The sequence below is a fragment of the Anthonomus grandis genome, chromosome 17 (genome assembly GCF_022605725.1).
Source record: "Anthonomus grandis grandis chromosome 17, icAntGran1.3, whole genome shotgun sequence".
Classification (NCBI taxonomy): domain Eukaryota; kingdom Metazoa; phylum Arthropoda; class Insecta; order Coleoptera; family Curculionidae; genus Anthonomus; species Anthonomus grandis.
The window spans coordinates 5,262,111-5,279,680 of record NC_065562.1 but is presented as its reverse complement, the minus strand read 5'-3'; the positions used below and the strand labels follow the sequence as shown (position 1 = coordinate 5,279,680).

At 33.0% G+C, this 17,570-nt stretch overlaps 1 protein-coding gene across 3 annotated transcripts in view; it reads right to left on the bottom strand.

The window, feature by feature from the left end:
* The window catches only part of LOC126746342 (DNA topoisomerase 2), a 229,390-nt gene that overhangs the window by 149,144 nt on the left and 62,676 nt on the right, over window positions 1–17,570 (bottom strand). For all 3 annotated transcript variants that reach the window (XM_050454561.1, XM_050454562.1, XM_050454563.1), the window contains exon 9: window positions 8,412–8,583. In XM_050454561.1, coding sequence (XP_050310518.1) covers window positions 8,412–8,583 — 172 coding nt within the window. The remainder of the gene's footprint in view (window positions 1–8,411; window positions 8,584–17,570) is intronic.

Genomic DNA, 17,570 nt, shown 5'->3' with positions numbered 1-17,570 from the left:
TCTAGAGGCCATTCCATTTTATCTTATATATTATTATCAATCTATTGACGATAAAGTAAATTTTTTAAATACCAACCTAATAAAATTGTTTGATACCCATGCTTCTGTTAAAACATTTACGGTGCGAAAAAAGAGAAACTCTCCTTGGTTGACAGACAATATAAAACTTCTTCAAAAAATAAAAGATAAAGCGCTAAAAGATTTCAAAACAAGTAAATTGCCTGCAAAGTGGGAGTATTACAAGCAACGACAGCCGTTAGAGCAGAAAAAAAAAGCTTTTTCTAGAAATAAATTTAAGAACTGTACATATGGGGAAAAATGAAGTGAATTAAGAAACATATTACCTTGTAAGCAAAAACAGATTCCTGGAGCTTTTAAGAAATTTTTTTTAAATGCTAATGATATTTTGCCTCCTAAACAGTCTGGGTTTAGAAAGAATTTCAGTTGTGCTTCAGCAATGGCGGATGTTATTGATGACATCATAAGATCTAGGGATGATGGTATGATTTCTGCCCTTGTTCTATTGTACTATACGAAAGCCTTTGATTTTGTTAATCACGAAATTTTAAAATGTTTCACTATATAGGGTGTCTCCTTTTTCATAGGGACAGTATTGCTACCTCCTATACTATAAAAGATACGAGGGCGTTTAAATTAGAAAAAAGTTGCGGCATTTTATTCTGATTAAAAAAGTGTATTTAGATTTTTTATGCGACGTGTCGTTTTTTAGATATCATCAACTTTTTTTTTAAAATACGGACCTGGATTTTTTATTTTATATTTAAAAAGAATTTTTATTTTCCTTTTCAACAATGTATAACTTAAATGTCTGTCTCGACGTTTCGGTATAAAAATAGCAGTTTTCAAGCTTTTTTCTTTAATACGGACCTGATTAGTATTTCCAAAATTAAAATACCTTTTGAATGCATATTTACCTATTTATCTTCAATATCAAACATAAAATTTTAAAACGACAGCGCCCTTTTTTTGTGGGTAAGAAAAAGAAATTCGAAAATTTGGTATGGTTTTTTTAATTTACGAGTACTTGCTTTAGATTTAGAAGGGGAACAATAAATGTGTAAATAAAATAGAATTTTACACTTTTAATAAGAAATATTTTATTTACTTTACAAACAAATGATAAACGTGTATTAACCAAAAAATAACAAAACATTACGATTTAACTAAAAAAACAACATTCTCTTTACATACATTAGGCAAGAAAAGTTGCTGTTTTTCTTGCTTATAAAGCAGTTTTTTAGTTCTGAGAAGAAATTAAGCAGTTTTTTACAAATAACATTTACAATATTTACAACAAATTTTCGTGACCCCCATTATGTTCAATGCATTTTAAGGTCCTTAATTCTAAATTCTCTATTGAGCGGGTTAAGTATTCGGGCTTTAAATCTCTAAATGCAGCAGTGACCCGATGTGTTAACACCTCCATATTATTTATTTCACTGTTATTGACTTTATTTTTTAAAAATCCCCATAAGAAGTAATCCAGAGGATTAAGGCATGGGGAACGAGGAGGCCACCTTACAGGACCGTTTGTTCCTACCCAGCAATTAGGGAAATTTGTGTCGAGAAAATCTCGGGCAACAGCGGAATTTCCAATGGAATTTCATCCATAACTTCCGTCAATAGGTCAATGGTACCTTTCACCATTTAAATTTCTATCAATAATTTTGGGACCTATTAGCCTATTACCGATGATTCCGCACCACATATTAAGACTAAGTCGATTTTGAGGCTTAGTTTCTTCTACTAAATGTGGGTTGTTTTGCGCATAGAAATGCTTATTTTTTCGGTTAAACATGCCACTATTAGTGAATGTAGTTTCGTCGGTCCATAAAATGGTCGTAAGGTCTGCATTTAACATCTCTTGATACCAACGGCAGAAAACAAGTCTGCGTTCTGAATCACCTGGATGCAGTTTCTGAACCGGTTGGAACTTGTAGTCATGATACCTATGTTTCTTTAAAATTTTTCCGACCACTGAAGGATGTATCCCACAATCAGAACCTATAATTCTTAATGAAGACTACGGATAAAGATGAATTTGAGTTAAAACATTAACATCGTTGTGTGTATTCTCGGTAAAACGTTAAAATATCAAAGTAATATTTTAATAATTTTGTTGTAACTAATAATAATAATTGTTGTCGTAGCTACAACATATTTTTGTTTTCATGGTCTACCTAAATAAGTCACAGCCGTAATAAATCTGACATTGTTATAAAGTTTGAACCATTCGGCAAGCAAGGTTCCATTTTCATTAAAGGTGGCTCTCCATGCAGCTTTGAAAATAGATTTTCGTTATCGAATATTAATATCAAACAAATCATATATCGTAATTATTTTCCTAACCACATAAAAAAATATCAGCCGCAATTGATGTTAGTGAATAATATTAGCAGCTAACCCAACTCAACTCAAATCTGCTGTATTTTAATTTTGTAAATACTAATCAGGTCCGTATTAAAGAAAAAAGCTTCAAAACTGCTATTTTTATACCGAAACGTCGAGACAGACATTTAAGTTATACATTGTTGAAAAGGAAAATAAAAATTCTTTTTAAATATAAAATAAAAAATCCAGGTCCGTATTTAAAAAAAAAAGTTGATGATATCTAAAAAACGAAACGTCGCATAAAAAATCTAAATACACTTTTTTAATCAGAATAAAATGCCGCAACTTTTTTCTAATTTAACCGCCCTCGTATCTTTTATAGTATAGGAGACAGCAATACTGTCCCTATGAAAAAGGAGACACCCTGTATAGGTTTTTCTGATAAAGCTATTAATTTCATTAATTCTTATTTAAGCGGTAGGGTGCAGCGAGTCAAGATAGAGGAAAATGTATCTGAACCCTTGGAAGTTGGTAATGGCGTGCCTCAGGGTGCCTCATATTTTAGGACCCTTATTTTTTTATTATTTATACTTTTAGATTTTATTTTTATTTAAAAAACTGCCTTTTTACCATTTTTATGCTGACGATGCTCAGTTGTATTACTCTTTTCTGCCAGAAGATGCTAAAAATGCGGAAGCAAAAATTAATTACTTAAGACTTACAAGCCATATGCAATATTTCTTCTAAACATTTTCTAAAATTAAATCCTTCTAAGTCGTCTGTAATGTTGATTGTTAATAAGCAAAAAATTAACCATATTTTAAACATCAACACTATTAATATTAAGATGGGTGATGCTAATATTCCTGTTGTAGATAATTGCAAAAGTTTGGGCTTAATAGTGGATAATGATTTACGATTTCATCAACACGTTTCTAATGTTCTAAAAAAAGGGTATTTTGCTTTAAAATTAATTTACTTGCATAGGCATTACCTAAGTAAGGCATTACGGTTGGTGCCTAGAATGACAGGTGCCGATTGCAAAAGCTTCAGAACTCATGTATTCGCCTAATTTTTGGCATACGCAGACGTAATCGCGTTTCCCATAGACTTTCCGAGCTGGGGTGGTTAAATATGCAAAATCGTAGGGTTGCTCATTCACTTACTTTTTTTATAAAATTCTTCAATACCGTAGTCCACCTTACCTATACCTTAAGATTACTTTTAGAAATGATGTTCACCATTGGGCTTAAGAAGAAACACAATTCGTATTCCAAGACATAAGACTCAATTATTTAAAGGTCCTTTTCCTATAATTTTGCATATCAGATGAACTCTTTAGGCATACATTTTGAGTTGAGTTTGGTGTCTGTTCAAACTTTTCGCAGAGGAATGATGGTGCGTCTGATGAGTCAGCAGCTATCTGGGTAAAATATTGAAGGGTCAATATTGTTAGTTTGGGTGTGGGTGAAAACTAAAAATCTGTGTTTAGTGTGGGTAACTAATGTGCGAGTTTTTTTTTTGTAAGAGGTACTATGTTAATGTTCTAAATTTTTTGGGTAGGTGTGTATAATTAAACTTAGTCTGTTACAAGCTTTTCTAAATTTTTTTTTAGTTAGTTTTTTTAAGTTTTGGCCATAATGTTAAAGACCAGAATTTGCCTTGGCAGAATTCTGAATTTTTTGGCCTTTTATTTGCATAAAATAATAAATGTGTATTTTTTTCTGTAGTTATGATGAGTTTGCAAATAAATAGTATATTATATACAGTAGGAAAAGCTTAACATTCCCGGGCGATCGTAAAAATTGCCAGTCGAGGCGCAAGCCGAGACTGGCAATACGGAGTCCGGGAATGTGGCTTTTCCTACGAGGTCTACATACTATTTTTCCGAAAATCGGGAATCATTAAAATTACGGTAAACTATTACTAATCATGTTAAAAATTTTAAATCAACATTATTATTTTTCCCTTAAATAAAAGAAGCCATGAAACATTGTTTTGTAACTACGGAAACGAAGTACATATGATGAGTGATGATGACTGTTCCATTTCTGAAACCCTCCCAGAACTCACGGAGGCAGTGAATGCTGCATCATTGGAATTGTTACCAATAAAATCTAGAAATAAGTATAACTATGCATACAACCGCTTCATGGACTACCGTACGAATAAAAATGTAACTTCTTTCTCGGAAAATGTTGTAATGGCATACTTCTTGGAGCTTGGTTCCAAGATGAATTCTTCAACTTTATGGGCCAATTGTTCAATGCTGAAGGCAACCCTTGCAATTAGACATGATGTGGATATATCTGAATATTTAAAACTTCGAGCATTCCTGAAACAACAAGCACATGCCTATAAGCCAAAAAAATCCAAGATTTTAACTAAAGAAGAAATAAACAAATTTATTCAGGAAGCTCCAGATAAGGAATATTTAATGATTAAGGTAACTTACAAAACTTCAAATTATATTTGGATTCTTTACATGCTTATTTATTGTTGTAGGTAGCTGTAATATTTGGAATTTCCGGAGCTTGCAGAATGGACGAGCTGGTTAAAATGACTGTACAAGATATACAAGACCTACTATCTAAACTTTTAGTTACCATACCGGATTCAAAAACCAATACATCAAGATCATTTATAGTAATAGTTATTGTCATACAAATAAAATTATTAGTTTGGAAAATATTCAACAAAACAATGCTATTAGTTCCCAAGTTCTTCCAGTTTTCAATACTTGTACTAATTGTCAAATAACAGTAAATATAACAAATAATAAGTAATAATTTTAAAATATAATGTTAACCTTGTGTGTGCTGAAAGTTTTAAAAATAAAATTGTTTAGGAAAAAACCTGTTCGCATTTATGTTCTAAAGTTTAATGTATAGAAATAACATTTCCTTACAGTACAGAAATGAATATTTCCTTACTGTTATTTTCGGTTGCCAGGCAACAATTAAGTTGGAGGAAATATTGACTTTTTCTTTCAAATATGTTGTCAAAAATGTTATTATTTCTTATCGATTTTCGGAAAACATATTTATTATTATTATTATATTATTATTATTATTGCATTTTTACCGAAAAAATATTTCTGAACAAAATGCCCAGAGGGAGTAGTAGTGAGGTCATACAAAGGGTAATAAATAATGAGGGTCAGAATTAAGTCATGAGTGACTTAATGAATGATACAATAAATATGACTAGTGAAGAGTGTTATTTTAAATTACAAGTGTTGTTACAAACAGCACAAGTCCAGGTGTTGGATGCAAATGGTGTTCTTCAAGTGTGTAGAGCCCTTTTAGATAGTGTTAGTCAGAGTCATTTTATTTCACAAAAGTGTTTTGATAAGCTAGATTTAAAGAAATTAGAACTGCCCTCTACTGTGACAGGTGGTAAAACAATAACCCCATTAAAATATCTGTATGAGTACTAATTTGAGTAATAATTATCCTTCATGTACCTTTAGTATAGTAAATTGGCCTATTCCAAGCCAGATAGACTGAGTGATATTGATATCCTCATTGGTCGTGGTATGTATTTAAACCTATTGTCACTAATAACCCTAACCAAATTAATCTTGGTAAGGGTTTACCTATCCTACAAAAAACAAGGCTTGGATGGATTATTGGTGGTGAGTGTAATAGAGGAAATCTAGCAGTAAGATCATCAAGTTTCAGTTGTCATTTTTCAGGGAATTTGTTAAGTATCCAGGATCAATTGCAAAGGTTTTGGGAAGTAGAGGAGGTTCAAGGAAATAAAAAAATATTGTCATCTGAGGAACAGCAGTGCGAAGATATTTTTTATAAAGTTTCTAAGTCGTGATGATGTAGGTCGTTTTGTGGTATATATTCCCTTGAAGGTTTCACCAGAGTGTTTGAGCGATTCTAGACAGCATGCTGTAAGAAGATTTTATTCACTGGAATCCAAATTGGCAAAAAGTCCGACATTAAGAGAAAAATATGTAGTGTTCATGGAGGAGTATAAAGAATTAGGTCATGTGGTTGAAGGTTCTCCAGAGGATTTAAAGGAAAGTCCTTTTTATTTTCCACATCATGGTGTAACTAATGATAACAGCCCAACAACGAAATTGAGAGTGGTGTTTGATGGGTCAACTGCTTCAGAGGGGGGGGGGGGGGGGGGCCCTTGAATAGCATTCAATTGGTGGGACCTACCTTAAAAGATGAGTTATTTCAAATTATTTTAAGATTTAGACAACATAATGTGGTAATATGTGCTGATATAAATAAAATGTATCGTCAGATACTAAAAATACAAAAACAGAAAAAACAAAAACTTTGGGGTTGTATTGGTCTTGTGATAAGGATTTTCTGATGTTCCGCATTGATATAAATAGTAGGGATCGGATTACAACTGTCTTAACTGTCTTATCAGATATAGCTCAAATCTTTGACCCCTTAGGACTTGCGACTCCATGTGTTGCATAATTGCAAAGATGATTCTTCAGAGGTTGTGGTGAATGAGTCTTTGCCATCCGATGTTAATACATGTGTAATTTTAGACAACATCTTCCAGAATTAAATGCTTTACAAATATGAAGGCATGTGCTATGTTATAACCCAGTATGCATTGAAATTTATGGATTTGCTGATGCATCCTTTAGAATCTTATGAAGCGTGTGTATATTTTCGAAGTGTGACCAATAGTGGAGATATTCAAGTACGATTGTTGTGTGCAAAGTCCAAGATGGCTCCCTTAAAGGTGTTTACTATACCAAGGTTGGAGTTATGTGGTGCCTTTCTCTTAGCCAATTTAGTGCATAAGATAAAAACTTCTATGAAACTAAAAATTAATGCATTCTTTCTGTGGACAGACTCTAGTGTGTGTCTAAGCTGGATAAGGATGGCTAAAATCTAAATTTAGCCCAGTAAAGAAAGTTCCAGAGCTTAAAAGACAAGTGGTAGCCTTTAAGGTAGAAGATAATCCATTTTCTTTTGAACGCTTTTCATCAAGTTACAGCGTGTGTGTGCCTATTGCCTAAGATTCATAAATAAGTATCAAAAAAAGGGAAATCTTCTGAGAAAATATAATAATAGATCATATAAAACGACCATTCCTCCATTTATTCTAAACAATACCAGTTTGGAAGTCGTCGAGTCTGTCAAGTTCTTGGGTCTTGTTGTGGACGGCTCTTTGAAATGGGATTTGCACATAGATACGTTATCTAAAAAACTAAGCTCGGCATGTTTTGCCATAAGATCAATCTCAAGAGAATTAGGCTTTTTCACGGCCAAAACATTTTATTATGCTCTTTTTGAGTCACATCTTCGTTACGCCCTTCCATTCTGGGGTACATGCTGCAAGACCCAATTTGAGCGTATATTTAAACTTCAAAAGAGAGCGCTTCGCTACTTATTAGGACTTGATAGTAGAGCTCACTGCCAAGTAAATTTTATAAAATATAAGATCCTTACTCTTCCCTCGTTATTTATATTTGAATCTATCTGCCTTATCCGCAAACATGTGTCGCAGATTCCATAAAGACCATCCCACAGCTATTCACTAAGGAACGTTGATCATAATCTTTATCTGCCAATTCCACGGTCGGAATTAGTAAAGAACTCTATACTTTATGCAGCAATAAAAATGCCTTCCGTAATAAAATCGATGACTACTTTTAGTTGTTTTCGCAATGCCCTAAAATCTTTACTACTGCAAAAAGCCCTATATACAGTAGAAGACTTTTTTAATATTTCCTTTTAAAGCACACACTGGCGTTATTACCTACCTATTATTTGCAAAATGTTTGCCTGCTTTTTATTGTATGTTTTTTTTTTGAGACTAAGGTTTTTGACAATTTTGTACATATAATTGTGTGTATATTTGTATATAAAAATTATTTTATTTATGTATTTCGACCAAATTGTACAATTTGATAATTTGTACAGTATTTTTGTTTTGTTATGTACCTATTTACTTTGAATTAAATTAAATTTTCTGACAATAAGGCATAACTACTGTTCTAGGTATGCAATATTTTATGGTAGATATGCAAAAAAGAGAAAAGTAATCTGAGTTACTTCCTAGACTCTTACCTGTCTTGCATAAAATTAGTCAACCATTCTTTTCTAGCCTCAATATGTTTTTTGCTAAACGCCAACACGATGTGGTCGTCGTCCTGCGGCCCGCTGTATTTAAAGACAATCCTATGACGATCCATATTGGTGAAATATTCCTTTGCCTCCTTTGATGTGGAGGTACCCAAACCTATAAGAAAATGTTAGCGTAAGCAATAGCAATAGATTATTTTTTGCCATTTCTATTAAAAGACCATGTTTCCGTTAAAATATAATATTACATACAAGGCAAGGACTCCGATAAGAACTTTGGAAAAATAATAACGAGTAGTAAGCAAGCTTAGTTATTAAATAACAAAAGAAGTAAGGTGTGTCGGGTTAAGACCGAATCTGAAGAAAGAACGGCTACTCGCCTACTAATTACTTTTATCTTTTTTAGTAGACCTTTTGTTATCAATTTATTTTTTCCATTTTTTCCATAACTAACGTTAATTATTTTGGTATGGCTGCTAATTTTACTCTTTAAAATATCTATAAAATTATTGATTCCCATTTATATTATCTGCGAAATATATTGAATGTCACATTTCTATTTTTAATTCATTTCTCAAATTATTATAGTTTATATACATTTCCAATATTACATTTATTATTCAGAAATAGGTTACATACAATCGGGTGTAATATATCAGTAAATATAGTTTAAAATAAATGATAATAGCATTTTTTATTCCTGTTACATATTTTAACCACGAAATTATCACATGTATCAAATTGTGATTTTGTTACTTTATTAATATAAGAACTAAAATGATACGAGCTTATTATAGTTCTGTACTCCTCAGTTTCAGGGAGGTTTCTTTGGGGACAATAAATTCACATTTATATCACCAATAATTACATGGTTTTTTAAATATTTTCTCTTTTACAAGATTATACAGGTTGTCAATTTAACAACAATTTGACTACTTCCCACCCCTATGATCTCGAAACAAGTTTGGTTTTTATAAAATCCGCTCGGACACTTTTTATGCAGAAATCACTTTGCCTCTTTCAACGCCCTACCCCCAGAACCTCCCTCTCGAAAATCTTAAATGGCAATAGGGGTTGGGTTGGGTTGGGTTGGGTGATACCTTATTTCAAAGAACTTTTTATTCTCTACATTTAGGTACCTTATTTTTTAAATTTGGGTGCTGTGTTGCCAAATTAGGATTATTTAAACATTGTAAATCACTTATTATTAGACATTATTCCTGTAAGTGTTTAATTACGTTAAAGCTAAGATTATTTATCCAAACATGTCTTTTATTTCCTGTTAATATTATTTTTATTAAACTTTTGCATAGTCAATTACAATAATGGCTGAATAAGTTGTTTTAATAATGGTCTTTACAAAAGCAGGCTTAAAATTTATTTTGTTAACACGTTAAGTTTATGAGGTGCTCAAAGTGTTCTCCATTGTTCTCCAAACAAAAATAAAGTCTATTCTCAAATTCTTCTCGAACATTTTGAAATACCACTTATGGAAGAGCCCTACGTGCCCCTGTAATTTTTCTTTTTAAATCGTCGATATTATCAGGCTTCTGTAAACCACCGTATTTATATGCCCCTATTAAAAAAAATGTAACGGCGTTACGTCTGGTGGCTTACGTTGGCCATTCTATCGGTCTTCTTCTACCAATACATTGGTTAGGGAATCTGTTACTCAACCACTCTTGCAATGGCCGAAAATAATGAGGCGGAGCTCCATCTTGCTAAAAGTGTAGTTCGTTTTCTTGCAAAAAGTCACCACCAACTTGATTTTCCAGTTCAGTTGTTATTAAATGATCAATTACATCTTCAAGTAGGGGTAAGTAGAGATCTCCAGTTAAGTTTTCTTTAATAAACAACGGTCCTATACGAGGTTTGTCCGGAAAATACGTATAAAAGTGGAATAATATTTTTATTTTACAATTATTCAGAAATTTCAATATGGCCTCCTTCAAAGTACTTCCCCTGAGACAAGATGCACTTTTGCCAACGCCGTTTCCACTGTTGGTATGATCGCTGGAAGTCTTCAGGTGTTAGGCTCTTCAATTGCCGTGTCGTTTCGGCCAACATCACCCAAGTGCCGCCCCCGAAGCACCATTTTGCATTTGGAGAACAGAAAAAAGTCACAGGGGGCTAAATCGGGTGAATAAGGCGGGTGTTCTGTCACAATGATTGAGCTTCTAGCCAAAAACTCACGCACAACGAGAGATGTGTGTGCAGGCGCATTGTCGTGATGAAGGATCCACTTGCCTGATCCTGTCAGGATTTCGTGGACGATTATTTTAGGTATTGACAGTTTCTCAGCTATCATCCTAACTGTCAATCGACGGTCATTAAGGACACAACCACGAATTCGTTCAACGTTTTCCTCAGAAGTCGATGTGGAGAGGCGTCCTGACCGTTGGTTATCTTTCACGTCTTCTCGAACTGAGAAGGACAAAACCTTTTCAACCACTTGTTGACAGTTGGTTCCTTTAGAGAATTGTCTCCGTAAACTTGTTTCAAACACTCGAAAATTTCAGGACCATTCTTGCCTAGCTTTGCGAGAAACTTGATGTTAATTCGCTGTTCCTCAATCGGAGCGAGCTCCATGACGGCAGGTAGAAACAGGGTTAAAACGTGTAAACGTAAATTCGGTATAACTCGCAGAGCGCTCTGGCTCGAACTGAGCGGTCAGTGGATGGTATAGAGAGAGGAAACCGCCGCGCCGCCCCTCCTCTACGCGTAGATACGACACCACGAACATTTTATACGTATTTTCCGGACAAACCTCGTAGAAGCATTTTCGAAAATACCAGCCCAAACATTAACTTTTCGTGGCCACTGTGTAGCACCCTCTCTAAAAATGTGGAGATTGTCGTCACTCCAGTATCGACAATTCTGTTTATTGACATGGACGTTTAGGAAAAAGATATATTCATCGCTGAAGCAAATGTTGGTTACCAAAATTTCACGAGTGTTTATTAAGTTGGACATGGTTTCGCAAAACTCTATTCTCCTATCAAAATCGTCCTCATGAAGTTGTAAAATTTGCATCTTATACGGATGATATTTATGCAACTCTAATGCCTTTCGGACAGTTTCATGTCAAATTCCAGTTAGAAGTGCTACTGTAGCAGAGAATTGATGAGGTCTGCAACAAATATTCCCAAAATCTCTACTTGAGCATCTTCGTTTAAAACACGCCGATTCTTTTTTTGTTTCCAACTGAACCCGTTTCAGTAAATTTAAGTCCAAAATGTATCTGTGACTTACATTAAAATTAGTATTTCTGTTACTAAAAACTTCTGCTGTTCTTCTGGCGCATCTTTCTTGCTCGCCATAAACAAAAATCATTTCAATTCTTTGCCTAAGCGTGTATATCATAGTTACTAACAATAACACACAAATTATCGCAATAAATTTTAACTGATTTAAATATCTTGTGACATCGACTTCGAACTCGAGACGAATTCCATTGCAAAAAAAAAATGTAAATGGTTTATCTTTCATGACCAAAAGAATTTATCGAATTGAAGCTATTAGTGCATGAAGGTGTTAACTCACTTTTTTGCAAAAATGCCGAAAATGATATGCATGAAAGTGTGAACTCATTTTCTTGCGTTAGTAAGAGTTCTTGCAAAAGTTCATAGATGTCGCTAGAGACTTTAAAAACTGAAATTTAAAACACGCCAACCCAAGTTTTGTCTGAAATAGTCGGAGCAAGGTGTTAACTCTTGATAGTTGTGCAAGAAGGGGTTAACTGCTGAGTTAGCGCCTTCTTCCACAATAAACTAGTACGAAATTGTTTGTTTACATTACGTACGTGTTGTTTTGGTGGTGCTGTACAACTGTTCAAATTAAGTGAATTTTTGTATTTATTGTGTTCCGCAAAAAGAGTAAGTCGTTTTTACATTATTTACTGAATATTATCGCTAATTTAAACTAAGCTGATAATATAAATCATAAACACTTTTTTACATGACCTTGAAATGAAAAAATATGTAAATAACACTAGGAATTTAATTTTAGTTGTGATAATACTCTGTAATAGGTGAATTTCATGGAAGAACTAGTCTAATTATTAAGCTAGCTATGAATGCTGCTAGAAAAAGCAGCGTTGCCAGGTCTACCGTTTTTGCGGTAGATCTACCGTTTTCATGCTACGGCTACCGCTCTACCGTAAAGCCATTAATATCTACCGTTAAAACGTTTACTCTTACTTTCAATTTTCAAATTAATGTACAAAAAAAACATCACAGAATAATAATTAATAGGAATAATTACAATTCATTGCGAACTTGAACGCGAAACGTGGAGCGACATCTAAACAGTAGCAGTCACACTTCAAATTCTTTTATCGTCTCTGTCGATTAGGTATTCGAGATTTTTGCTTCGGTGTCAGGCGGTGAATACCCTTATTTTCGCGCATGATAAATAATAGTCAATACATAGACAAATTGCTGGTCTTTCTCGGAAAGATTTGCAGCATGTTTTAATTTGGTTCTTATAACTATCAAATTTAATATACGTTTAATTTGTATATAGTTTAAGTTTTAAGTGAACTTATATTATAGCAGAGCTCATACGTAAAATATTGTAAAAAAAAATTTTATAATAATAATAGGTGCATGTATAATTTTAGTTCTGATGAAGATCCGAATTACGGAACGGGTTTAAGTACTAAAAAACATTGAGTGCTTGTCCGACATTTTCACCAAAATAAATAAGTTTTTTCGTTTTGCTATATACATTAGAAAAATATATTCATCTATCTAATGTTTTGTTATCATATTATTTTTTTTTGAACCCATGACGCATTTCTAACATAAATTGAAATCAAAAGTTCCAAAGCACAAGATATTTATAATTAATTTATATTTTTTTAATTATAATTATACAAAACAAATCGTTTTTTTTTTGACGGAAAGCAGATTCCGTTTTTAAAAAACCTTATTAGCTTTGCGTCTGATGAAGCAAACGTCATGGTTGGAGCAAATGATTCCGGTATGTCTAAACTTAAGATAGATATTCCTCACATTTTCCTCATGCGGTGTATCTGCCACAGTTTTGCTTTATGTGAATGTTTAAAATTACCAAGAGCTGTTGAGGATTGGGTGAGGGATATCTATACATCTAATTAAATACAACAAAATACTGCGGCCGGCACAAATACGCTGGTTGTCTCTGGAAGCTATCATTTGCAGAATAATAGAGTAATACAATCCTCTAAAACTTTATTTTGTCGACGCAGTTACAACAGACAAATTACAATGAGCAAAGACAATTTTAAATACTTTACAAAATCCGCTAACTTTGGCTTTCTTGTTATTTTTAGAGCATACATATGTTACCGCTATTTAATAATTTTAATAAAGAACGGAAACTCGGTAGACTGCATCTACCGAGCCCAAACTTTATAATCTTCAGATTCTTTCATTAAACTTTACTCTTTTAGATTCTTTCATTAAAAAAACATATTTTAGATAGCTATTCTCTGCATAAAATCAATGTTAAAAATCCAGGCAATTATAAGATAATTTAAAATTTATATTTGGGAGCAAAGACAACACAATACATTTTAAATGAATTTGTCTTCAGAAAAATGCCACATTCTTCGCGTACCTTGTCTGGATTTTTACATTGAGGCAGCTTTACAAGTTGCTATACTCTATTTCAGAAGTGTATAGAGCAATAAACTGGGGAATTCCGTTCTGTTTGGCTACATTTCGTGGTAGTTCATAGGCGCAGGTACTTATAATATTTATGAATTTAATTTTCACGGATTAAATGCCTTTATTTTGAAAGAGATTAAATACTAAATAAATACTTTTAATCCTTTTGTATAGGTACCTATCTTTTAACGCTTTGTAACATGCAAAAATGGGGTCAGGTAATATATACAGACTATAAATACTTTTAAATCATATTTTAAACATTAGTAGTCACTGCTACGCTGTAGTGTAATCACAATATTATTATCCCAATATTTAAAAAATGGAGGTATTCAGTCCAACGAAAAGATGTACTAAAAATTCTCCACTATCGCTGAGTGAAAAAGTTATTATTTTAAATGTACATGATTGCATAAAACACGATTACCCTAGTTTTACTGTGCAAGAAATTATTGAAAAATGTTCTCGAATGAGTGGAATTGGAAAGTCCACCATTTTCAAATTGTTGCGGGAAAGAAAAGTAGCAGGTCAAGTGGAATCTCCCAAGCAAAAGCCAGGACGACCTACAAAAGTCCTTGATGAAAATGCTAAATGTATAATTCGAAGAAAAGTTCACTCTTTTTATTTTAAAAAGGAAATACCCACCCTAGACAAAATTTTAATGGAGCTTGGCCGAGATGACAGTATTCCGTTGATAAGTAGAAAACTTTTATGGAAAACTTTAAAAAATATGGATTTTGCCTGGGAAAAGCATAACCGCAAAGCACTTTTACTGGAGAGCGACGAAATTGTTTGTCGGAGACGACAATACTTGAGAAGTATCAAGCAGTACCGCAGGGAGCAAAAGAAAGTTTTTTATCTTGATGAGACGTGGATTAACGAAGGTTATATAGTCCAAAAAATGTGGCAAGACAAAAATATAACCAGTGCTCGCCAAGCTTTCATAGAAGGCCTGTCTACGGGTATTAAAGTACCTTCGGGAAAAGGAAAAAGACTTATAATCACACATATTGGAAGCGAAGAGGGATTTTTAAAAGAAGGTCTGCTAACCTTTGAGTCGACTCGCATAGGAGATTAACATGAAGACATGAACTCAGACGTTTTCGAGGACTATTTTGGTGAAATGATAAAATTTCTTCCGGCTAATTCGGTGGTGGTTATGGATAACGTAAGCTATCATTCACGGCGAATAGAGAAGACGCCAACTTCAAGTTGGAGAAAGCAAGAAATTATCGATTGGCTGACTGCAAAAGGTATTGCGTTTGAAGCAAATTTGATAAAAAAAGAACTGCTGGCAATAGCAAACTTACACAAAACTCGTTTCATGAAATACGCCGTGGAAGATATAGCCGAAAAATATAATATAACTGTACTGCGCTTACCGCCATATCATTGCGAACTAAATCCTATAGAACTGATATGGGCGCAGGTAAAAGGATTTGTAGCAAGACAAAACACGACTTTTAAAATGAAAGATGTTAAGCTACTGTTTGATCAAGCCATTACGGAAGCGACACCAGAGAATTGGCGAAAAGCAGTCCAGCATGTAATTAAGCAAGAGGACAAAATGTGGGATCTTGACAACCTCATCGATCAGACAGTCGATCCTTTAATTATAATGTCAAGAGGTGATGACAGTTCGTCAGATGACGAAGAAGACTACAATCTATTATAATTTAAAATTGTTATACACTGTTCAAAAAGTGCCAGATCCAAAAGTGACATTTTCAACTGTTTTACTCTACATATTATGTTCAATAAATTTGTGAAAAAAATATATTATTCCATTTAAACAAAAGTAACTTTCTAAAATGAAATAGCATTTAAGTACATTAATCATAAGGTAAAAAACAAGTCCCAGTTGCACGCCTTTGGCGAACCGTTTTCAATGTTTATCAGTGGGTAACAATGGGCAAAACTCATAAATTGACCCAAAACCGGGTGGCACTACCTGCAATCAACGAAAAGAAAGAATTTTACATTGAAACTAATACCCAACTAAGGTAGTGGCATAAAATATTGGTGGATCACCAGGTACCACTTTTGCATACCTAATGAGGTTTTATTGCTCTACACACTTCTGAAATAGAGTATAAAAGATATGATTTTGATGACATAATATTTAAAAACATGTCATTAATAAACCCTAAATGTATTTTTGAAGATATAGAGGAATCCATAGTACCTTTAATAATGCATTTTCGAAACTTAGTACCAGAAAATGATTTTTAGAAAATTGACAACGAATGGAGAATGCTGAAAAATTCGGATTTTTCTAAAACGTCACTAACATCGGTAACATCATTTTGGATAAATGTTCAAGCTAAGCAGTATGCTGATGGTACCCCGGTATATCCTCTGCTCTCAAATTTTGCTTTTAATATTTTAATTTTGCCTTATTCCTCTGCAGATCCAGAAAGGAAATTTCCATAAATTAATTTATTAAAAACAAAACAGAGAAACAAACTATTCCCTAACAGTATTGTTGGTCTGATGCATTCAAAAGAATACATAAACAGTAAACGCTTTAACTTAAACATTGATCAAGAATTGTTGTCATATCATATTAATAATAACATGTACAAAAAATCTGTACAAAAAAAATTTCTGATCCAGACTAAACTATGGACTTTTAATCAGATTGTTTATATGTAGGTATAGACAAATTCGTCACCGCCTAAGATTTTATGATTTAGCATTTAAGTATGTATTAAATTATGTCAGTTTATTTTTAACATTTTTTGTTTGACATATAATACATAGTGTACATGTTAAATTAGTATTACCACTTATAAAGTTTTAGGCGGTGGCAACTTTAATGAACTTTAGTTGGTTATTTATTTTTGGTAATAAAAATTTTTTAATCTTAACCATATTTTTGTTTATATTAGATTTTACAATAAAAAACGATGTGTTTAATAAACTTATTTCTAATTTTAAATACAAAAAAAAATCTACCGTTTTATTTTCAAATCTACCGCTTTATTGTTGATAAATCTACCGCTTGCGATGATTTTGACCTGGCAACACTAAAAATAAGTGACAACGAAACAGGGAGAGATGAGGATCCATTTTTAGATTCTGGTTCAGACTACACCCCAGAATCTGATTTTACTCTCTGATAAAACCTGGTATGTAATTTTAGTGAAAATATTGGAAAAAAATATATGCAAAGTACAAAATTATTACTATTGGCTTCCCTTCATAACAAAAATAATATTGTTAGAAAAAGAATAATTAGCTAATAGAGTCCACAGAAAGTATACAACACCAACTAGTAATAATAGTCACTTCTTTACTTTAAACAGATTTATTTTGTAAAACACTGATTACTTTAAAAGAAATTATTTAAGAGAGCTTTGCCAGCTTTGACACGAGCGCATGAAAACGACCGCTCAGAATGCCGTCGTGCATCCGATGGATCGCGGGCAAGACCTCGAAATTTGGCAAAGTGCTTACTCATCATAACAAAATCTTAAACCTAAGGATAATA